Raw genomic sequence first — 24,371 nt, 5'->3', positions numbered from 1 at the left:
CTTCATATAGTAAACATATTCCACAATGGCAGTGTTACATAATGGAGGTCACTGATATCAGGGTAAATGGGGAGGAATTAAACATAGCACTATAGAGATTGTTAGGTCAGTGCAAACTTTTCAGCATGCCAGAGCAAAAGAAAATTGCCCATCTCCTCGCCCCTGCACTGTTCTGGGAGTTCCCCTGACACCCACCAAGTGCCTGTGTGTGTGTGTGTGTGTGTGTGTGTGTGTGTGTGTGTGTGTGTGTAGGACACACAAGGAAAGGAGAGGGAGCAAAATCCCCTGCAGGACTAGTGGAAGACCATGCACTTCTGCTAGCTGAATGGCCCATGCATTTTGAGGTGCAATGTACAATTTTGCTGCTTTCATTCTACATCTGGTCTAAGAACTTTTGTGGACACCATGTAGGATTTTGAACCTGGACCAAGCTGCAAAAAAATAAAATTTAAATTTTTTAAATACAATTTTAAAAAGTGGCAAGTTGTTTAAAAAAGAACAACGGCTTCATACAGTTTACCAGTTTGAAGCAATACTTCTTCAACTTTAACAAACAACCCAAGAAGAATCCCAGCCTTTGCCATGGAACATGTGGACAGGAAAAGATGTGACTTCAGGCCACAAACTGCATAGGGCTCAGGTCTCATTAGAAACATAGAATTGTAGAGCTGGAAGGGACCCTGAGGATCATAGAATCATAGAGTTGGAAGAGACCACAAGGGCCATCGAGTTCAACCCCCTGCCAAGCAGGACATCAGAGCACTCCTGACATATGGTTGTCAAGCCTCTGCTTAAAGACCTCCAAAGAAGGAGACTCCACCACACTCCTTGGCAGCAAATTCCACTGTCGAACAGCTCTTACTGTCAGGAAGTTCTTCCTAATGTTTAGGTGGAATCTTCTTTCTTGTAGTTTGGAACCATTGCTCTGTGTCCGCTTCTCTGGAGCAGCAGAAAACAACCTTTCTCCCTCCTCTATGTGACATCCTTTTATATATTTGAACATGGCTATCATATCACCCCTTAACCTCCTCTTCTCCAGGCTAAACATGCCCAGCTCCCTTAGCCGTTCCTCATAAGGCATCGTTTCCAGGCCTTTGACCATTTTGGTTGCCCTCCTCTGGACACGTTCCAGTTTGTCAGTGTCCTTCTTGAACTGTGGTGCCCAGAACTGGACACAGTACTCCAGGTGAGGTCTGACCAGAGCAGAATACAGTGGCACTATTACTTCCCTTGATCTAGATGCTATACTCCTATTGATGCAGCCCAGAATTGCATTGGCTTTTTTAGCTGCCGCGATCATCTAGTCCAGCCCTCTGCAATGCAGGAATATGCAGCTGTTCCATACAGGGATCAAGCCTGCAACCTTGGCGTTATCAACACCACACTCTAACCAACTGAGCTATCCAGGCATAAGCATGCTATTAGCCCAGAACCACATACCAGAGACAATATTTCTGGCTCCAGGAATCTCTCTGGATTTTCTGGGAGGGGGTGGGACCAGGGAGAGAGGGACTTGTCCAAAATCAGTTTCCCGCCTCAGGGATGGGGTGAGCCAGAGCTGCTGCTTGGATTAATTGGCATTCCCTATAGGCACCTAATATGGGATGTGGGTGGCGCTGTGGGTTAAACCACAGAGCCTACGACTTGCTGATCAGAAGGTCGGCGGTTCGAATCCCCATGACGGGGTGAGCTCCCGTTGCTCGGTCCCTGCTCCTGCCAACCTAGCAGTTCGAAAGCATGTCAAAGTGCAAGTAGATAAATAGGTACCGCTCTGGCGGGAAGGTAAACGGCATTTACACAACCCCAGAGTCGGTCACAACTGGACCTAATGGTCAGGGGTCCCTTTACCTTTACCTTTATTAGGCACCTAATAGGGGACCACCACTACTTTAGCAAAGGTCCAGAGAAGCTTGGAGGTTTATATCCCTTCAGGGACCTCTGCCTCCTTTCTGGCCATCTGCTGGGTGTCAATGCACAACTGGTTCCTGGCTGGCTTCTCCCTCCTCTCAAGGAGACCCCAGGTAATGAAGTCATCTGGCTGCTAGCTCTCCTCCACCAGCTCTGAGCATCTTGCCAGGTCTTCTATTCCCTCTGTTCTTGGGTGGATGTGAGCTGAGGAGAGATCCAGGCGTGGAGCATGGGCATCTAGGCAAAGTGTCCTTGGGACTGGGTCACTTGGTGTCAAAGAGTGAGCCAGCATTAAATCACACTGTTCCCATTTGGAGTTAACTCTTTATTAGCAAAAACACGAGCTGCACAGACTTGATGGTGTGTCAGGCCTGATGAGCACAGCAGCTCATCCCTGGTAGGTCTCACCTCATGAATCAGTTGCTGAAAGTCCCCACCTCCCCACAACTGTCTCAAGTCCTCTCCTCTCCAAGGCTTTCCCCAAGCAATTGAGAGACGATGTCTGTGTGCAGCCTTGGAGGACTCTGCAAAGCTCCACTCCTCTTTCTTGAATGAGATGTCCTCCACTCCATTCCCCCAGAGCCATGGCTGGGATGGACTGTGTGACAGAAGCATTGCCAAAGGGAAGGAATGGTAGCAAGTATATGAGGGAGCGTTTTAGGCCAGAACACCATGTTAAGGTTTTGCACCAAGGTTAGAAAACAGGTTAGGTATGAGTTTCAGTAACCCACCCTGAGGTGAGGAGAAGGAGGCTAAGCAAAGGACTTCATAGATATAAATAGCCACCTCGCCTTCTTAAAAGTGTTTTAAAAGGAGGAGGATGACGAAGTGTTAAAAACTTATTTTAAAATAGTGCTGAGCAGGCAAACACGTGAGGTGCTTGGAAAAAAACCAAAGTGGACTCTTTGTGTGTGTGTGTGTGTGTGTGTGTGTGTGTGTGTTTGCAAATAGGAAGAAGCAACTGGGATTCTGTCCAGAAAAACTGAGGGGAAGCAGAGCTCACTCTGAAGCAGAAAAAGCCACCCCCACAACTATTTTCAAGTACATCTATACATATTTCTCAACACTCCTAAGGCGAAGGTGGGTTTTTAAAGACATCAGCACCCTCACTCGCAATTGGCCCAGGCTGAGTTGTGGCAATAGCTGCAAATTCAGAGAGTGTACCTTTTGGCTCTATGATCGAGTTCTTAAGAAAGAAACATGGAGGGGGGAGGGAGGCGCTATTATGACACCTAGCCACCCACTCCCAGCTGCCACACAGCAGTCCCATATTTATTGTGGGAACAACGACACAAGTTCAGTCAGATTCCCCTGAGTGTGGTGTTCTGCCTGTGTCTGAAAATAACTTTTAAATGTAGGGGCATCATCTGTGTCCAGAGCTGGGGTAGCCTCAATTCTGAAACCGCTTGAGGACTCTGAAGTTCCGTGTACACCTATTTAGACAGAGGTCTTCATCTCAGCCAACATGGGTTTATTAATCCAACTCCCAGCCCACCCTCTCGGTCTAATCCTCTGGAGAGCCAAGGGCAAAAGTGTGGCACTGAAATGCTTTGCTCTGGTGCCAGAATCCTTTCTCCACCATTGATTGCCAGGGCTGATGAAATGCGGGGGCTGGGGGGGGATTTTCAGCAGATGATGGGCGGGGGACGGGGGGACAGGCTGCAGAACAACCCTGGAAACCTGGGACGTTGGCAGCAGCCTAGACAGAAGAGAAGGCTGGAGAAGAGCCTTAAATAGAAAGCGTGGAGGCAGCCATGGGGAGTGGAGCGAGCAAGAGAGCAAGCGTTCCGCTCCCTGCCTTGCTTTTCCTTTTCTTCCAGTTATTTCTGTCCTCCCTCCTCCCTCCCTCCTGCAGCCTGAAATTAAAATGTTACAAAAATCCAAGATTTTGAGATGGGAAATTGTATGTTGCGAGCAAAAGCAGCAATTACAGAACTGAGCACGGGAATTCTGAGGCAGACCTAAAGGACGAGGCAGCCCTCTGGGTGTCAGGTTTTGTTATGTTATCATTAAAGGTGTCACGAGTGGGAGACAGCCAGATCCGACTTGTAGATCGCAACCCCACCAGAAAGTTCTCCTCTGAAGCTCAAGCATGAGGATTTCCCAGTGGGTTGTGTCTGCCCCGCTACACTTATACACACTGTGAACTGGCAAGAAGGGAGATGCATTTAGATTTCCCACTCAGGTACCAAAATATCTTGAGCAAGCCCCGTGGAAATAAGAGTCTCTGCTAGGAGGGTTTCCCCACCACCAATACCACCATGTGGGCTGGAGGATAGGAAGGAGGACCAGGAGCAACCAGCGACCAGAATGGAGTTGATCTTCCTTTTGCACAGAATCAACGTGTTAAGCAATGCCTTACATTTCCCAAGCCAACTCCCTAGACCAGGGGTCTGCAACCTTTAAGACAAAAAGAGCCACTTGGACCCGTTTCCGAAGAAAAAAAACCTGGGAGCCGCACGCACCGCCCCCATGCGACGTCACAGCCAGTACAGCGCCCGCCACAGTGGGGAGTGTCGGGGCGCACAATGCCCCTCCTCCCCTCGCTAGTATCTGCCCCGGAGCCGCGGCAAAGGTGTCAAAGAGCCACATGCGGCTCCAGAGCCGTGGGTTGCTGACCGCTGCCCTAGACAGATTTCTCCCCATAATGAACTGTTGTGTGCTCTCCAATTCCCTAGCAGCGAAACATTCCTGTGCTACCAGCTTCCCTTCAAGGAAGGAGAGAGGGCACTGGCGGCTTCTGATTTATTTTCTTTAAAAAATAAATAAATCCTTTGTTCTTAAACAGGGGTAGGCAACCTAAGGCCCAGGGGCCGGATGCGGCCCAATCGCCTTCTCAATCCAGCCAGCAGACGGTCCGGGAATCAGCCTGTTTTTACATGAGTAGAATGTGTCCTTTTATTTAAAATGCATCTCTGGGTTATTCGTGGGGCCTGCCTGGTGTTTTTACATGAGTAGAATGTATGCTTTTACAGTGGTACCTCGGGTTAAGAACTTAATTCGTTCTGGAGGTCTGTTCTTAACCTGAAACTGTTCTTAACCTGAAGCACCACTTTAGCTAATGGGGCCTCCTGCTGCCACCACGCCACCACCACCGTGCAATTTCTGTTCTCATCCTGAAGCAAAGTTCTTAATCCAAGGTACTATTTCTGGGTTAGCGGAGTCTGTAACCTGAAGCGTATGTAACCTGAAGCATCTGTAACCTGAGGTACGACTGTATTTAAAATGCATCTCTGGGTTATTTGTAGGGCATAGGAATTTGTTCATTCCCCCCCCCAAAAAAATATAGTCTGGCCCACCACATGGTCTTGCAGACAGTGGTCCGGCCCACGGCTGAAAAAGGTTGCTGACTCCTGTTCTCAAATATGCAAGCAGTAGCATTAACAGAGACAAGCAGCATGTTCACTGATGTGAGAAAGCAATGTGCTACCTCACACCAGATCTCTGCGCCCTAAAATGCTCCTGGCCTCCAGCTGATTCTTCTGACTCTCCCTAAACTGCTTAGAACCACAGAGGTGGAAGGGACCCCAAGGGTCATCCCATCTAACCCCCTGCGACACAGGAATCTTTTTCCCAACGTGGGGTTCAAACCCACAACCCCAAGGTTAAGAGCCTCATGCTTTACCGACTGAGCCACCTGCAGCATCTTGTTCTGTTCCCTCTCACACACAAGGAACCTGACCTTTCCCTTTAGCTACGGAGGGTGGGATTGGTGACCGCCACCAAACTACAATAGCTGGCAACCTGTCCGCAGAAGACACATGCTCATGCGCAGGCACAGCTTGCTGAATGACACGAATAGCCAGCCCTCTTGGCTGCACTGGTAGGGAATGCCCTAGGGCAGCTGAGCCAGCCCTGTAAACAAAGCCCACTTGCAAAGGAAACATCAGGAGCTCCTGTTAAGTTCCTAACTATTCATTGGAGCCACTGTTCCTTTCTCGCCCTACACCAGACATGATGTCTGGTCCAATGCAACGACACCAGAGGGTCAGTAGCTGGCTGCCCACTGACCCCTTATCACCCCACCACCTTGAACAAGTTGGATCATCTGATTTCCCCTTCCAAACATTGCAGAGAGATCTCTGTAGCGAGAAAGCATCTTCTGGTCACCAGCTCCCATAAAGGGACATCTACCGGCCGCCTTGGGCCATTAAGAAAGGTTAACATTCTTTTCTCAGATCCTAAGCCCTGCCCAGGCATTGCTTTAAGGCAAAAGAATAATAATAATATAATAAAATAAAAATGGGTAATGATCGGCTTGCTCACAGCAGTCAGGCAGCAAGCAGCCCACAAGAGCACACAGCCAGCCATTAGCTTTCAGTATTTTGCAAAGTTTTATTTTAAAAATGTTGAAACTTACATCCCACAAGAATTTAAGAATTTCACCACGAGGAGAAGAAAACCCTACAAAAATATATCGTACGGTGCACAAGGGGCAGGAGAAGGGCAGGACACACGAAAGACCCTGCTTCACACACGACAGATGTGCTAGGCACAGATAGCACTTCCAGGAGAGAAACTTGCAGGGACACTGTCACACGTCTCACAAATGCACATGCGTTTATTTGGCCACAAGTCGACTCAGTGGGTGGCGGGTTCCCCAGGCATGTAGACATGCCAGACAGGCATTTGTTACATGTGACAGTGGTGTAATTGGGGGGTGGGGGTGGGAGGAGAGGAGAGAATCTCTTGCAGGGACTTCCTCTTCCTCTTTTAACCAAGCCTATGCAGAAGACTCCCCAGAGCATCTTTGGCCATGACCCAATCTGCCAAGAAACAGACAATTTTACTCCAAAAAATAATCTATTTATATTACAGCGTTATAGTGCTATTTCCATACTACAGAGGAAATTGCGACATTGATTTTATTTATTTATTAATGCTTATTATTATGGCAAAACTCCATGCCCCGTTCAGCAGCCTCTGGCTGCTACTCTGTATTTGACTGCTCACGATCACTACAGGAGCAAGCATCCGTTTCCTACATGGAAGTGACATTTGTGCAGGAAATTTGTCATGGGTTAGTCAAGTCGCCCAGAGAAGGCAGGAGCTGTGATTGGAGGAAGCTAAGAGGGGAGGTGATAGCCAAGCAGAATAAAAGCAGGGATAGCAGAGATGCCCACCTAGCGCAGGCAAGGGGCAGGCACCTCCGCTGTCTCCCAAACGCCCCGCTGGCCTTGCCCCCCCCCCGCCCTTGCCTGCATCTCAAATCTCTTTCCAGCACCTTTTCTCTCCCCACCCCCAACCCCTCCACCTTTCCTTTCCTATACCCTATTTTTTGCTATATAAGACTCACTTTTTCCCTCCTAAAAAGTAAGGGGAAATGTGTGTGCGTCTTATGGAACGAATGCAGGCTGCGCAGCTATCCCAGAAGCCAGAACAGCAGGAGGGATTGCTGCTTTCACTGCGTAGCAATCCCTCTTGCTGTTCTGGCTTCTGAGATTCAGAATTTTTTCTTTTCTTGTTTTCTTCCTCCAAAAACTAGGTGCGTCTTGTGGTCTGCCGCGTCTTATAGAGCAAAAAATACGGTAATTGGCTCACTTAAGGCTGCGATAGCTGAAAGAATCGACTCTTTGTTCTGACTGGGGTTGTTGTGATCGAGTCCAAATGAAACAGATTTTTACCGTGCGTTTTTTTAATTGCTGAGAGTCCCCTTGAAAATCCCCTCCAGACCACTTTTCGGCAGGTGGATTCTGCAACCTGCCATTGATGTAAGAATAGTGTGTTAGTGGTGGATTTACCTGTATAGTGAACCACCCACATGGGATCCCACTTTATTAGTTATTCTGCGATGCTTCACCAGTAATATTATTCCCAGTATTGCTGTCCGGAGGGGCGCTCTTGCACTATAGTGCCACAGCAGTGGGACAAAAAAAGTAAGCATTTGTGGTATAAAAAGTTACAGGATTTCAGCTGGAGGTTGAGAGACATACACCAATGGGGTATGTTTGCCCCACAACCTTTGTAGGCATAAACAGTATTGAAGGCTGGGTTGTGTATAACTGTCGCAATACAATCCTGAGCACAAATCATCACAGGTGTGCAGTGAAAAGGACCTCTGAAGAGGCCCTTCTTTTGAAGGGAGGCATATAATTGACCAAATAAATGCATGCACAAATAACTGAAAATCAAGGGGTTTTAAGTTAGTTGTGATTTGTTTGCTCCTTTGGTTCCAAGGGGGACTGGGTAACTCTTAAGGTTTCGTTGCTTTGGGTCCACATGTATACAAAAGGAGGAGGGGAATGTTGAAATAAAAAGACAGCCTGCAATCAAACAGGGAGGAAGGTATGATGACACAGAAGAAGAAAAATGGGGAAAGAAAGAGCATAGTTAGCAGGAAATGGTATTAAGCAGGGCTGTAATATTGGATAGACTTGAGAGGCACACGCAACCCAGAAACCACCAAGGGAGATGGTCTTTCAGGACTTCAACTCAGCTGGAGAGAATGGGGGAAGCTTCCCAGATGAGGAGAGGGAGCACCTGAATGCCCTTCCACCAAATCCTTGCGTTGTCCTGGGCCATAATGTGGCAGAGGGCAGAAGACCCATGCTGCAGCACAGCCACACCGTCACATGAGACCTTGTATGACTTCAGCTTGCTGAGAACCTCAACTTTTGTTTTTAAAATATGTTAAGAAGAAGAAGAAGAGTTTGGATTTGATATCCCGCTTTATCACTACCCGAAGGAGTCTCAAAGCGGCTAACATTCTCCTTTCCCTTCCTCCCCCACAACAAACACTCTGTGAGGTGAGTGGGGCTGAGAGACTTCAGAGAAGTGTGACTGGCCCAAGGTCACCCAGCAGCTGCAGGTGGAGGAGCGGGGAAGCGAACCCAGTTCACCAGATTACGAGACTACCGCTCTTAACCACTACACCACACTGGCTCTCAGTTAAGCTGCTGAAACCTCAGAAGCAAAAAAGGGTGGTGGAATGATGTTTCCAGGAACTGGGGAAATTGGGGGGGGGGGCTTCTATGTCTTGCATATATGACTAGCGCCCTGCATATTCGTGACTACCGAAACTGGAATGAATGGTGTAAAAACAGTAAAAAGGAAAATGGGAGCATTATGCACATCTGCTCAATTTGTGCAATCACTAAGGCTGCTGTAAAGACTGGAATGCCTGACTGCAGAAATGTTAACTTTTTCCTACAGGGCTACCCGCATATTTTTCAAGCATATCTGCATAGTCATAGAGGGCGAGCTTCTTATTTGAAATGAAGGCTGGGGTTCTCAGGGAGCTGAATTCTGCACCTGGCACCACAACATGCCTTTTCCACACTTGCATAGAAGCATGGATGCCACGCTGGCAGCCCTGGCAAAACAGTAACCGTGATCCAGAGTTCTCCTATGCCTTACAGGGGCATGCATGCTGTACCTGTTTAGCCCAGAAGCATTTCCTTGAAAAATCAAATCAAACCAAGCAGCTTTTATTCTGCAGGTTCCCTATGTCATGCAGACTGCACAGCAAGCATTCATCCCATGCTGATTGTGCATCTCCCCTGCCCGTGATGTGGGCTCTTTGGGGATAGGTAAAGGTAAAGGTAAAGGTACCCCTGCCCGTACGGGCCAGTCTTGACAGACTCTGGGGTTGTGCGCCCATCTCACTCAAGAGGCCAGGGGCCAGCGCTGTCCGGAGACACTTCCGGGTCACGTGGCCAGCGTGACATCGCTGCTCTGGCGAGCCAGAGCTGCACACGGAAACGCCGTTTACCTTCCCGCTAGTAAGCGGTCCCTATTTTATCTACTTGCACCCGGAGGTGCTTTCGAACTGCTAGGTTGGCAGGCACTGGGACCGAGTAGCGGGAGCGCACCCCGCCGCAGGGATTCGAACCACCGACCTTTCAATCGGCAAGTCCTAGGCGCTGAGGCTTTAACCCACAGCGCCACCTGCGTCCCTGCAGAACAAATAACTTTGGCCATGCGCTGCAGGGATGGGCTCTGCATTCACCGTACAACCACCCCCTTCAGAAACCTCTAATGCGCTTATGCTTAGCATTTTGCCCACCTATTTAATGTGGGTGTTAAATGCAAGCAGCGCCGTCACTGAAAGGATGGTCGTGTTGAAGGGCTTTGGCTCTTTACAGAAATTAAAATCTCACCATGTAATAATCCAAGGGCTCTATGAGGCTGTAGATAGTGTTCCCTCCCTTCTAGAGTTAACGGCATCCTTGACGATGGTGTGCAGAACTGTCCCACTCTTTCCTCTCTCAGGGCTGGCGTCAAGGGTTGGCATCATTGGGCATCTCAACTGGCTTTCATTGCCTGTTCACCTGCGTTCTCCCAGAGACTGAGCAGGGACAAGGGCAAGGAGAAGGAGAAGCTGCTTCTGCTGACCTTGCCTATGGGGCACATTGAGCCGGGAGGAACACGGCAAGCGAATGTGCAGCAGCAGCAATGAAAAGGAGCTGGGGCTTTTCAGGGAGGGCTCTCCCTGGCAAAGGGTCCTTCCAAATCTGGAGCTTACGCTGATTTCTGTGCTTAGGTTTCGCAGGCTCTTGCACTGCAAAAGCAGTTGAACCAATCTGGCGGGTTGGAGGAAATGAACTGGACCATGGGCAGTAAGGGCCACATCAATTTAATCTCCCCTAGAAATGATTGTGTCTAAATGGGTCTGTTAAGTGCAGATGATATAAATGCGAAGAAAGCCAGAGCTTTCACAAGGTCACGCAGGTGGATGACCTAATATGAGGATGGCTGTGTTGTTGCACAGACTCCATTATTTTGAAATATGCTTGTTGTAGGAAACAAGCTATGGAATTATGGAACTGTAGAGTTGGAAGGGACCCCAAGGGTCATCTAGCCCAACCCCTTCTGCAGTGCAGGAACCTTAACTCGATCATACATGACAGATGGCTGTACAATCTCTGCTTAAAATCCTCTAAGGAAGAAGAGTCGACCACCTCCCGGGGGAGTCTGTTCCACTGCTGAGCAGATCTTTCTGTCATAAAGTTCTTCCTGGTGTTTAGTTGGAATCTCCTTTCTTGTAACTTGAATATGTTAAGGAGGGGCTACATTTGACTTTGCACAGTTCAGGCACTAGAATGCATTGGGCTGGACCTTACGCTGCTATTTCTGCTGCGCGAGAATGGCCTCCTCAAGCCAGGGCATGACCCAAATTTAAATGATTGAGAACCCTTTAACTTCAGTGCAATTATTAGGTGCTATGCAGCCTGCCAACCTAAAACAGCATCTTGATGGAAATAGCAGGTGATGTTTATCTCCATGCCACAGAAAGCTTACTCTGCTGATTTCTGCAGAAGCAATTGTTAATAAAGGTATAAGGGCAGAGTAAGGTTCCCCACCACAAAACCTGATTATTTGGCATCCCTGGCCAATATGTGGCTTTGCCAATGAACCTTGTTAGATAGGTATTAAATCTTTATTCACTGTGCTACGAGGACATCTGCTCAAAGAGTGAGGACTGCAGCTGTTCTACTAGGCAGTGGCCTCCACTTAGCTGAGCAGGAGGAGGATCTGAGCACCTAGTACCACTTCTTATATAAACTCCAGGGTCTACTATTCCTTAGCTGAGCAAAAAGCCATCTGCCAGCCATTAACTTATATGCATACTTTTAATTTTTCTAAAAAAATTAAAAAGCTTAGTAAAATACTTTTATGGGGGGTGGGGGAAAACATACACATTTGAACTGAGACTGAACCAGGCTTAGCAAAAAATAACTTGGACAGGAAGCAATTCATGGAACAGGGCCAAAAAATATGCTAGGGAAGACAGGGGAAGAGAATGGAGTCTGGAAAAGAGGGAGAGTTGCAACGCTGTCACAGTCGCTAGAGTGAGGGAGAATGGTGTATCTGGAGATGCAGGAAGTGAGACAAAAATACAGAATGTGTTGCTTGACACTGCAGTCCACCAGCATGCCTGAGGCATTCCTTTTCTGCAATTAGCTGGAACTAGAATTAAAACAGAAGTTCCATGCTCGCACATGATAATAGCACTATGCTATCCAGCAATGCTTTCCCCCATGACCAAGAATCTCATAATGATTATGAACTGGTAAGTCTAGTTCTATAAAGGCTTTTAGCAATGTTAATTAAAATATTCCTTCTTGAAGATTCTTCCCATTTATTGTTTTTGGGTGAGCAATGGAATGGGATTACAGTGAATAGCTTAATAACTGTCCTTTCAGTAGCCCTTCTTAATTGCATGTTCCAACTGTCATTTTCTGCTCCTGTGGGAGGATGGAGGCTATAACTACTTATTTCCTCTCATTTTGGCACCTTTACAGCAAAATAATGCTGGTTTGCTTTTAAATAAGAAAGGGGGGGGAAAGTAATTTAAACCTCTCCCCCTCCCCAAGTGGAACAGAAGTTGACATGAGGGCAATTATGAGGTTGAAAGGCAATTTTTTCATGATTATCCTGTACCATGATCATCAGAAAGCAATAAAATGGATGCAACTGCAAGCCAGGAAGCGTTTAATTAAAGGCACAGGAGCCTGCAAAAAGCTCCAATCGTGCTTTGTGTGTCCCTAGTAGACAGGTGCATGTTGCAATCTTTATTGCTACTCCTCTTCCACAACTGCAACAAATCAGGTCTGGGGGAAAGATGAGAAGCCAACACAGAAAAAACTGGAATGCAATAGGATGACAATGGCGTTGTCTGGACGCACCGTAAAAAGTGAGTAAGCAAAGGATGGCAATTCCACAGAAGAGGGAATTCGGTGCGAAAGCAGCCGAAGAAGATTAGATGACAGATGAGGGAATCGTGTCCATTTGATACCAATGCTGAGTGTCTGATTTTCCTGCACCCCATTTCCCCTCCCTATATGCCCATCCCCACAATACAGAAAGGTATTCATTGCCCAGGTGTATGTGATGTGAGCTTTGGCTCTTTGGAAGATGCTTCAAAACTGCGTGATGAGGAAAGGGAGGAAAGATGGGGAGACACCGAATAGGAGATCCTCCTTCTGCATCCCATTATCAAGCATGCTTACTTAAACATAAATAAATACATGTTTGTGTATGAATGTTTATGCCGCGGGTACAAAGGATATCTTTGAAACGTTACCATGAAGGTGCTAATAGCTCTTGCCTTCTAGGCCTTCCTCCTCACCCCTCTGCTCACATCAGACCACCCCAGTCATCATCTCTGCCATGAGGACCCACCACGGAGCCCAGCTCCTCCTGAGCGAAAACCTTGGTTTGGGCTGGGTCTGCAATGATGACGGAATGCCAGGGCACAAAGGGATCTACAATACTTCTGCTGCTGCGTGAGGAGTAGCAGTAGCATACTCGCAGGCGGATGGAACTAAAAGGGAGGGCTGCCAGTTCTACGGGACTCTCTGGCAAACTCAGTGTTTGGTCTCGCAACGAAGGAGCCGGGCCTGCTGCTTCCAGGGCAATCACAGGTTCACCAGGGGGATCCTGAGCAGGAAACAAGGGCGGAAGGAGAGAGAAAGAGAAAGAGAAAGAGAAAGAGAAAGAGAAAGAGAAAGAGAAAGAGAAAGAGAAAGAGAAAGAGAAAGAGAAAGAGTAAGAGTGATGAACAATGCTCCCTGTGTTCAGAGGTAAGCTGTTTCATCTGGTCTCTTGTTCTTTTGTCATAGGGTGCACTTCTAAGTCTCCCCAGACCCTTTGTACTACAGCAGAGGTTCTCAAACTTCTTCTTTTCCTGCGCCACACCATGAGAATAAAAATTTGCTGGCGCCACACTGATTTTTTTACGTGGGAGAACAAAAAGAAACGACTCGTAGCAGTGCTTTCTTTGTAACAGAGCACAACTATTTTATAATATGATCATGTGTCAGGACTGAGGAGGAATGGTGGGAGTCACACGCCCCCCATTTCCTGAGCCTTCCCAAAGGCAGGAGGATAGTATTGATTTAGAACAGCGGTTTGCAGAGGGGCATAGTCCAGATGGGAAAAGCTGGGAAATACTGGGTGAGGAACAGCTAGAAGAGCAAACACCAGGAGAGACAGCTGGCAGATTCAGTGTTCTTGGACAGCATTCCTGGACCCCCCCCCCTCGCCTAGGACTAGACGGGCACTGAGGGTGATAGAACAGAAAGCGCAGGGAAACAAGATCAGATTACCCGACATAGGAGTGACATAGATTCATAGCTGTCAACTTACAGATTTGAAAATAAGGGACCAGCAGCCTTGGAAATAAGGGACCAGCAGCCAAAATAAGGGACCTGCAGCCTCACCTGTTCCAAGCACTCTAGTCTTCCTGTCCTCCTGCAGTCTGGTCAAACTCATGTTTAGTAGCTTCAAGAACACTGTTCAACCAACTTTGTAACCAGAGGTTCAACTGAATAGAATCTGAATCACATGCACCACAAGGCCTATGCAGCTTCAACTTAAGATGGCTCACCGGCCTGGCTTTGCACTGCAAAGTTTGCAGCAGCACGTGCAACAAAATGGCGTCCAGCATTCAAAAAAACTCCTCAGCTTGCATTAACTAGCCACACACAAGGCATGCAAGCTCCACTCCCCAGTCGTTCTTAGACTTCTTATTGGGTGAGCAACACAGCCAAGCAACACAGTTGGAGCTTCCCTCCTCCCTGGCCGGCAGGGAGGGAGGGAGAGGAGCTGCTTCCTTTGAAATTTAAGGGACATCATTTAAGGGACATTTAAGGGACATCCATCAATAAGGGACAGCAGTGGGACATGGCGCTGGAATAAGGACTGGCCCTTCAAATAAGGGACACTTGACAGCTATGCATAGATTAATGAGGACGGAGGGGGTGGACCTTAACTGGGAGCAACACCACTTTTAGAGAGATATGCATTCCTTTGTCTCTCACTGTGATTATTAAAGAACTTATCTGGTAAGAACACTCCTTCCGTTTGATCTTCTTAATTACTGCCACGGGGGGGGGGGGGTGTCTGATTCCCTAAAGCCTGACATCACGGGGCATCCGGAAAATATAAAGCAATGCAGCTACATAAGGACACGAATCATTCCCAAAATATACTTATGAACAAGCTTCTTGCATATGTACCTTAAGTATGCCTACAAACTCGATGAGAGGTATGAGCTTGCTGTTCCCGAGTAATCTCGTTTATTAAAATACTTTGATACTATACTACACTGAAATGTTTAAATGTTTCTTTGATTGTCTTTGAACCATCCCACCACACTTGCCATCCTCTCCAGCCCACACCCTTTGGAATCCCTTGTCGTAGAGAGTAGCTCCTGATCTCTTCACCATATCAAGGTAATTTTAGGAGAACTTGTGGCTGTAGTTCATTAAGGTTCCACCCTTTAACTGATTAGATATGAATAGATTTGAACATCATAAAAAAAAACTTCAGTAGCCCCTATTTGGGCATCCTCTCCACCACCATCAACCCCCCCAAAAAAACCCCTGTGCTTGTACTAATGCAGAGGGGGCGAATGGGACCATAGCAGCTGACCTCACCCTTGCACAACAGGTTGCAGGTTGTAGGGGAAATCCTCTCTACCAGACCTAGGCTCTGGCCATGATGTGGAAGTATTATGGAGGAAAAGTTCGTGCATAAAGAGCTAGATCTGCGCTACAATTGTTTCCCCTTTCTACAGGGGAGGCAGGGGCATGGCAGTAGGGGCACTGCCACCAGCTCCCCTCTCCCTTGCCATGGGATTGCATTAAATGTGGAGTAAACAGGGCAAACCCAAACAGGGCAAAAAGAGATGCATTTTTGAGATACCAGTGTCAGCACTTAAAATGAAATAAACTCGGTGGTTAATTGTCAGAAGACAAGTCCAATTAAATACAGTGGCACCTCGAGTTAAGAACTTAATTCGTTCTGGAGCTCCGTTCTTAACCTGAAACTGTTCTTAACCTGAAGCACCACTTTAGCTAATGGGGCCTCCTGCTGCTGCCGTGCCACCGGTGTTATGTACTGAAGTTCTCACCCTGGGCCAGCAGGGGGATACTGTAGATAGTTATGCAAATTAGGGATCAAAAGTGACGTTCAGTGATTGGATAGTTTTAGAAAATTGTTACAGTTACATTGTACTGGAGCTCTATATAAACAGGCTGACTGAACCCTTCAGTTGAGTTCTGTCCTGGCCTGTGAATAAACAAGAGCTGTTTGAAGATTCGCTGTGTTGCCTGATATGTTCACCCACAACTTAACAGCCGGAGCACGATTTCTGTTCTTATCCTGAAGCAAAGTTCTTAACCTGAAGCACTATTTCTGGGTTAGCAGAGTCTGTAATCTGAAGCGTATGTAACCTGAAGCGTATGTAACCCGAGGTACCACTGTAGTTTTTTGTTTTTCTTTAGAGGAGCATACCAGATGCAACATACCTACAGTACTATAAAAATGTGTAGCTCATGGTCCCAGCCACTGAAATTTGATCAGCCTTAACGTATAAATCAGCCAGAGCTTTGGGTTGCATCCCTGCGAACAGTTAGGCTACGACAATCTCACTGAAGCCAACTGCACGCAGAACTGCCGACCTGGTTGATAAATCCATTGATTAAAACAGGCCAACGCTTACAGCTCTGCACTTTTTGTGCTGCAGCTGTTGCACACTGGGTACCTACAGCTGAGAGTGAGTCATCTTCAGGACATGTGCTTCAGCTGAAAGAGGATCTGCTTTCCCAGCAGTATACTTGCACTGCATCAGTACTGTCCTATCTTCTCAGATCCAGGACCCACCTTCAAACCAAGCATGCCTATCGGGACCCACTTCTTAAATCTTGTATGCAATCTGCCAGAATGGTGGTCACTGTATTGCTTTTGTGACATGCCCCTCCCCTTAGGTCAGGCTATTGTGACCCTGTCGTGCAGGGGTTCTCAAAGGAGGTAGCAGGAGAGGGTGGCAAATGTGGCAGGAAGATTCAAGGACAAAGAAACAGTTAAACATTTCAGTGCAGTACAGCACTGTCATACCTCTTGTTACGTTTGCTTCATCTTATTTTCTCCAGGTTGCATCCTGCAGAGACCTGGAAGTACTGGAAAGGGTTACTTCTGGGTTTCGCAGCTCGTGCATGTGCAGACGCGCAAAATGACATCACACACATGCACAGAAGTGGTGAATTGTTGCGTTCCTTTCAGGTTGCGAACGGGCCTCCAGAACGGATCCCATTCACAACCAGAGGTACCACTGTAAAGTACAGTACAGTACAGTATAGTATAGTATAGTATAGTATAGTATAGTATAGTATAGTATAGTATAGTACAGTATAGCATAGTATCATCGTATCATATCAAAATGCTTTTTTAAATTTGCAGAGTACTGATAGATAACTTTTCAAAATGAGAGCAAGAGCACTGAGTGATTCTGAGGACTATCCCAACTGTGATCCACAATTGCTGTTCTGACAGAGTGCTGGAGGAAACTCGTTTATAATTATATTTTGAGAATGATTCATGTTCTTATGTAGCTGCATTTTTTAATACTTCCTGGGTGTCCCAGGATCATATTATAAAGTAGTTGTGTTCCATGCTATAAATCAAGCACTGCTGGGAGTTGTTTCTTCTTTCCAGAGTATTGCCCTGCTTTTGCTCTTTGCTGTTCATAGCGAAGGCCTTTGGCTATCTACAATAAATCGATTGATTGATACTTGCAATTTGCGTGAGTTACCTGTTGAGCTGGAAGGCACTGGTCTTCCCTAGTCCCTCTAGCTTCTCCATGCCTTCCAGAACCTGTCCAGTTTCCATCATGTCTGGTGTAGGGGCCGGCGAGTCGCTGAAGGGCCCCAGGATGCTGACCGCAGAGGGAGATAGGTCCGTTAAGGGCTGATGGCTACCCTCCTGCTGCAGTCCGCTTTGCTGGCTGGAGTGGTGACGTCGCTTCTGGTTCCTGTCCCAGCTACAGAAAGCCAGGGGGTAGTGGGGAGAAAGAAGGCTGTTACCATCAGGAAAGGTGCGACTGGATAGCTCAGTTGCTTAGACCATGGTGCTGATAACGCCAAGGTTGCAGGTTCGATCCCTGACCTAACCAGAGGATTGTGCATCCATGCCTTAATTTGTTTTCCTGGTACCCAAATACCTTTCCTCCAACTGTAAGGAATATACAGTCCACCCAAAGTACAATGGGAACGTGAAATGTCCACTTGTACAGCTGACATAAAATACGGACTCCAAGTTGGAGTGGACCTTTAGTTCTCTGCTCAAACTTTCCACCACTTAGGATAATGATAGTACTGAATGTGGGGTGAAAGCCATGTGTGCCTATTGGGCCTTTCCCCATATATTTCTCCCAATGCCAGTAGGGTTCCTCTCTGGGTCGCAACCTTTGCAACATCAACAAGGACTTGAACAAGGGCAGCTGTGACAGTTCCTTGTCCAGCGAAGCTCCCTTTGGAACACCTTTATCTTTTCGCAAATTATTTGTTTAATTAAAACTTGGCTGTCAGGGAGAGCTTTGTCTTACTAATGAATTGTTTTGTTTTTGAGTGCGTCTGGACTGTTACTCTTTTGCAGGAGTGCTTCAAGTGCAAACCAGAACTTTAGGTCTTGTGCAATGGATTCATGGGCTCTGCCATCCTAGCACAACCAATCTACTTTCAAAAGGGATCTGATTTGGGACTTGTCCCACGATTTCTAGGCACAGGTCTGCGAGGTTTTTATTTTGTGCCACCCCTTTCCCCAGGAAAACCCACTGCTTACTGCTGAATCGGAACAAATGTCAACCCACAGAAAGCCAGATTGACGTCTGATCTGATTCGACAGTAAACAGCTGGGGCTCAGCAGCCATTTCAGATACTTTGAATCACTATGAGTTTGTACTGAATTGTATTAATTGTTTGATGAATTTATTTGTGTGGTTTTTTTTGCTTTGTGTTTGGATATGATTGCACTGATTTAAACGCTTACTCATTCTTTATGCTAATGTTATTGTTGTGAGCTGTTTTGAGATCAGCATTGTTGTTAGAAAAACAGGAGGCAGTTATCAAATCATATCAAAAGGATGCTGGTTTTTGCTCAAAAATGTTTGCCCACCAGCCCAAGCCTACTGCTTTTTAGGTGCAGTTTGCTTCCTCCTCCCCAAGTCTGCACTGAAGGTGATCTTCAGCTTGGAACTAAAATTCAAGTATGAAACGAGGATCTTTTCTTTTGTTTGTGAGTTCTAGACAAATAAAGATGCCAATTCAGAAGAATAGCTTTTAAAAGGTATTAAGTACAGATGTGGGTACCAGCACTTCAAAGAGCTGTGTTCTGCTTTTATAAGAAACTGAAAGGGGGGGGGGGGCAAAATGAAATTTTCAAGATCAATACCTGTCAGAGAAATAATCCCTTCAATGGAACTTGAAATATGACAAGGGAGTAAACCAAGCCATCTACAATTTGATTTGGTGGTTTGGGAGGAGAGAGGTGGTAATAAAAGTGATGATACAGTGGGCTCTTCATTTGAAGAATATGCCCAATTTCCTCTCAACTTCAACATTCACATGACAGATAGGCAATCTATCAAGCTGGTTCAGTCAGCACTCTAGTCTTTCCACCATACATTTTTCAAGTGAACTGCCTGCCCTATATTTTTGTAAAAACACCACATGTGTGTTTAACTGTGTCTCTATTCACCCTTCATCTTAGCATTTTTAAAATAGTTGCAAAACTTCCTCAGGGATAGGAGAGAGGAGTTATTGTGGCGACTTCACAGTCACTAGCCAATCAGCAGTGCCTATAGCTGGCTTTTGAAGCAAACTGACAGGATTAATTTCCCCAAAAGCAAGTTTGTAGTGCATGTGGAGAGCATGCTTTCTAAATGGTCCCACAGCCCTACTAATGTTACACCAGTCTGCATTCTTAAGTAGCATGTTACAAAAGTATAATGGCACAGCCTCAGCTATGCACAAAGTAGTAAGAAAAATGCCTAACTGAAAAAAAATGCCAACTGAAAAAGAAGTCAATTAAAATGTTCAAATATAACATACCAATTCCTTAACTTAATGTATAACTCTATAATGATGTGTGTGCATTTTAATGCAGTTATAAAATGTTTGAACTACATGGTGTTTAAAGCAAAATCTGATATAGTTCGCTCCCAGGACACAAATCCCAACATTCAAATTGGTGCGGTACAAAACCTAAGGAGTTAATGTGAAACTGAAAATGTCAGTTTCTTTAAAGTTGCCAAGTGTATTTTTGGACCTTATATCTTCTTCTGCAGATCACAGAATTGGATATTAGAAGAATCATCAAGAGTTGCTTCTGTTCATTAGGGTAGTGATGGCTAGTTGTGGCCTTTATGTGGAGTTTTATGCGGCCTTTATGTTGTACCAAAGTACAACACAGGCAAGGGAAAGAACAACGTTTTTAAAATGTCATAAACAAACTGAGATAAGTAATTAAATTACATACTTTAGCATTGCAGATGTCTTTCACTTTTGTAAATAAATATATAACCAGCATATTTTTTTGCAGATCTATATTAGGGATGCATGTACTGACTATCATTGTTGTTGTTGTTTAGTCGTGTCCGACTCTTCGTGACTCCCTGGACCAGAGCACGCCAGGCACTCCTGTCTTCCACTGCCTCCCGCAGTTTGGTCAAACTCATGCTGTAGCTTCGAGAACACTGTTCCACCATCTTGTCCTCTGTCGTCCCCTTCTCCTTGCGCCCTCCATCTTTCCCAACATCAGGGTCTTTCCCAGGGAGTCTTCTCTTCTCATGAGGCGGCCAAAGTCTTGGAGCCTCAGCTTCAGGATCTGTCCTTCTAGTGAGCATTCAGGGCTGATTTCCTTTAGAATGGAGAGGTTTGATCTTCTTGCAGTCCATGGGACTCTCAAGTCTCCTCCAGCACCATAATTCAAAAGCATCAATTCTTCGGCAATCAGCCTTCTTTATGGTCCAGCTCTCACTTCCATACATCACTACTAGGGAAACCATAGCTTGAACTATACGGACCTTTGTTGGCAAGGTGATGCCTCTGCTTTTTAAGATGCTGACTAAGGTAGGAAACCCTTAATACTAGATGACGTTTACTTTATTTGCGGAGCTTGACCACTTGTAAAAGGGCCAGTTTGTGCAACAAAATATATTCCCAGCTGACCAAACTAATGTTTGGAGAGTAGAGAATCTCCAAGAACACCAAAATTGGCTTTCCATTCAATATTAAGCCATTTGGATGCGTTGTCTTCAATTACAACATATCCCTGGTGCCTCTCTTCACCTCCTGTGAGTTGTGATCCTATGGCATTAACCTTTGCAGCTACCTAAAATTTACTCACCAGAATTTGAGTATTATGCCCATAGCAACAAGGACAATAATGACAGAGATCGTAATGGTGACATACAGCTGAGGGTCCACACCTGGAAAACACAGAGACAGGAAGTGTCAGTAAGTAGGGTATGTAGCATCTGACCATTCTGCAGGGACAGGGCAGCCCATGCCTTCCCCTCCCCCCCCCGAGATTTCCACTTTTTTCCTGGCTGCCCTCCTGTGTGCTTTTTTAAAGTAGCACTCTTGCAGGTGGAGCTCACAGTCGTAGCATTGAGAAAAGCTTCACCTGTAGGATTCCTGCTTGCCACTCAAGCGATTAAAGGTACACAGGAGCCCAGTCAGGGGAAAAAGTTGGCAACATGTTGCTGGAGATATAATAAGGAAAATGGTTCTTTGAAACAAATGTTTTTGCGGTGTCTGACGCTTACGAACTTTTAGAGAAAAGTATTAAAATGTATTCTACTTAAAGGTAAAGGGACCCCTGACCATTAGGTCCAGTCGTGACCGACTCTGGGGTTGCGGTGCTCATCTCGCTTTATTGGCTGAGGGAGCCGGCGTACAGCTTCCAGGTCATGTGGCCAGCATGACTAAGCGGCTTCTGGTGAACCAGAGCAGTGCACGGAAATGCCGTTTACCTTCCCGCCGGAGTGGTGCCTATTTATCTACTTGCACTTTGACGTGCTTTCGAGCTGCTAGGTGGGCAGGAGCAGGGACCGAGCAACGGAAGCTCACTCCATCGTGGAGATTCAAACCAACGACCTTCTGATCGGCAAGCCCTAGGCTCTGTGCTTTAACCCACAGCGCAACCACGTCCCTTTATTCTACTTGGGGGGGGGGAGGTTTAAAACTGTCAGATGATAATATTACGCTAAACCATATACCAATGATATGGGGTTTGACGGCTGGTCAATGCAGATGGACTCTTCACACCATTCCTGCTGCCCCCCTTTGATCAATGGATAAAAGATATGACAACTCTTGCAACACATTAACAGATCACTTTTAGATGCAAATTGCGCATGGATAAATATAATGATACTTGGAACACATTGATAAAAATTAGAGAGCCAGTGTGCTGTAGTGTTTAAGAGCGGTAGTCTCGTAATCTGGAGAACTGGGTTCGAGTCTCCGCTCCTCCACATGCAGCTGCTGGGTGACCTTGGGCCAGTCACACTTCTCTGAAGTCTCTCAGCCCCACGCACCTCACAGAGTGTTTGTTGTGGGGGAGGAAGGGAAAGGAGAATGTTAGCCGCTTTGAGACTCCTGAAGGGGAGTGAAAGGCGGGATATCAAATCCAAACTCTTCTTCTTCTTCTAGACCAACTTGTTACAAATTGTATACTTGTTGGAATAATAGCATTACTTATATAGCTCTATATTGCATTGTATTACAGGAGAGTTTCCCAAACTTGGGTTTACAGCTGCATTTGGACTACAACTCCCATCATCCTTAGCTAGCAGGACCAGTGGTCAGAGATGATGGAAATTGTAGTCCAAAAATAGCTGGAAACCCACTGTATTACAGTTTTGAACACCCTTTTCTTTATTTTCTCACTACTTTCTCTTTATTGGTCCACTGGAAAACAGAAATCAATAAGCTCTAAATAATAATGGGAAAAGGAAAAAAAAGTTGGCAACACCAGAAGGAATCGAGAGAAGAAGATGAGTGTTACCTTCTCCCCGTGGCCCGAAAAGGAAGGGCCGTAGGGTGGCTGGGGTTTGGCGCAGGTTGAGCCCTTCGTTGTGTAGCAGGGAGTGGGAGTTGGGTTGCGCCGTCGCCATTCCGCTTGACGAAACGAAGGTGTAACCCAGAGGAGGGAAGCCAGGGTTGGCAGAGTTGGCGTCGCCTCCATCCTCCACGGATATTGTGGGACCCCAGACGATGGCCCAGGGGTACTGGGAGGAAGACAGGCCATCCTCGAAGCCGGATGGAGTGGCAGGCCGGGTCCCCTGAGCCTGGCGCCTCAGGCGCACTGAGCTGCGCAGCCCAGCCCCCTTGGGAACCACAGACCGATGGCGCTGTGAGGTAGAGTGGGACCCTTTCTCCGGGGCTGGGTTCTTGTCCCAGATGCAAACGGACCGAGGGGAGGAAGGGCTGCGGTGGCTGCAGAGGGGCCGCGCTGCCAGAAGGCCCCGGGTGCGCAGAGACCAGGCGCTGTGGGATGGAAGTGCTGAGGCGAGAAGTAAGAAGGGCCAGAGCTGCAGCAGGTGGAAGCAGGAGACCAGAGGGAGCATCACGCTGTGGAAGGGAGAAAGAGAGATGCACGTCGCTATGCTGTAGCGTCCCCGTCTGTGGGGCTCGCTGGCTGTGTTGTCAGGCCCCGGGGTTTTGGTTCCCATGAAGTGTGGCAGGTGGAGATCGCAGTCAGCTTTGAACTTCTGCAAAAGCCCAGCTGAAGCCAATGATCTGTGCAAGTGTCCAACAGCGCTCCTGCCAGCTCCTGTTCATTTAATGGGACTTGCATGGGATAACTAACAGACTGTAACCTATGGTTACCAGATTTTTTTCAATGAATCCGGGGACACTTTTTTTTTTTTTGAGCTGAGTTGCAACAGGGAGTCAGTAGTGGGGATGGTGAGGCAAAAGACCCTGGGCCCAAGCACACATGCAAAGGTGCAAAGCCCTTTTTTCGCACCCTGTGAAACATAAATGCACAGAGTTTTTTTAAAAAACTGGGCAATGGCGCGCCGCCTGCCTGTGACTCCCGAGCCTTCCCTGATCTCCTTCCCCCTTTGTTTGGACAGATATGGGGAGGCTTGGGAGTCACGGGTGGGCGGCTGTTGCCCAGGAGGGGCCAGCCTGGTAGTGCAGTTGGCTCTGGCTGGCTTCAGGAGATGCTCCTGAAGTGGAGCAGGAAAAATGGCAGGCGCCATGGCAGCACACAGCGCTAACAGGCTGGCTCTGGGCTGCTGAGGCTGCAGCAACCACATTTCCCGGGGACAGATTTGCAAATCTGGGGACATTCCGGGGATGGAATTTGTCCAGGGGCAGATTTGCAAATCCGGGCACTGTCCCCAGTAACCGGGGACGTCTGGTAACCCTTCTGTAACCCCATGTTAATTTGCTAAGCCTGAAGATGGAGCTTTCTCCTGCAGCCTGTTTTAAGCGCCACCTCCAACGACCTCTTTGTCCAGGAGTGTCTGCAACTCTTTCTGTGTACACACCATAGATTTAAAGGCTTCCCCCAAAGAATCTTGAGAACCGTCACACCTCTCAGAGCTGCAATTCCCAGAAGCTGTTACAAACCACAGTTCCCAGGATTCTTTCAGGCAAGCCACACACTTTAAAGGTGTGCTGTGTAAGCAGCCCACCCTGCAATTGTGGGGGTTTTTGTGCACA

General features: G+C 47.0%; 1 protein-coding gene across 3 annotated transcripts in view; it reads right to left on the bottom strand.

Moving 5' to 3' along the window:
• Positions 1–6,223: 6,223 nt before the first annotated feature.
• PIANP (PILR alpha associated neural protein) overlaps positions 6,224–24,371 on the bottom strand; it is a 38,032-nt gene continuing 19,884 nt past the window's right edge. For 2 of the 3 annotated variants that reach the window (XM_083719672.1, XM_083719673.1), the window contains exons 3-6: positions 22,705–23,270; positions 21,040–21,121; positions 17,447–17,674; positions 6,224–6,674 (exon numbers count right to left, since the gene is read on the bottom strand). In XM_083719672.1, coding sequence (XP_083575798.1) covers positions 6,632–6,674; positions 17,447–17,674; positions 21,040–21,121; positions 22,705–23,270 — 919 coding nt within the window. In that variant the 3' untranslated portion in view covers positions 6,224–6,631. Of the gene's footprint in view, positions 6,675–10,885; positions 13,291–17,446; positions 17,675–21,039; positions 21,122–22,704; positions 23,271–24,371 lie in introns of those variants that run through there. The other variant, XM_083719674.1, reaches the window with a different exon arrangement.

This window comes from Podarcis gaigeae, assembly GCF_964106915.1.
Source record: "Podarcis gaigeae genome assembly, chromosome: 17".
Lineage (NCBI taxonomy): Eukaryota > Metazoa > Chordata > Lepidosauria > Squamata > Lacertidae > Podarcis > Podarcis gaigeae.
Note: the sequence above shows the minus strand (reverse complement) of the source record. Positions and strands in the feature narration are given on the sequence as shown.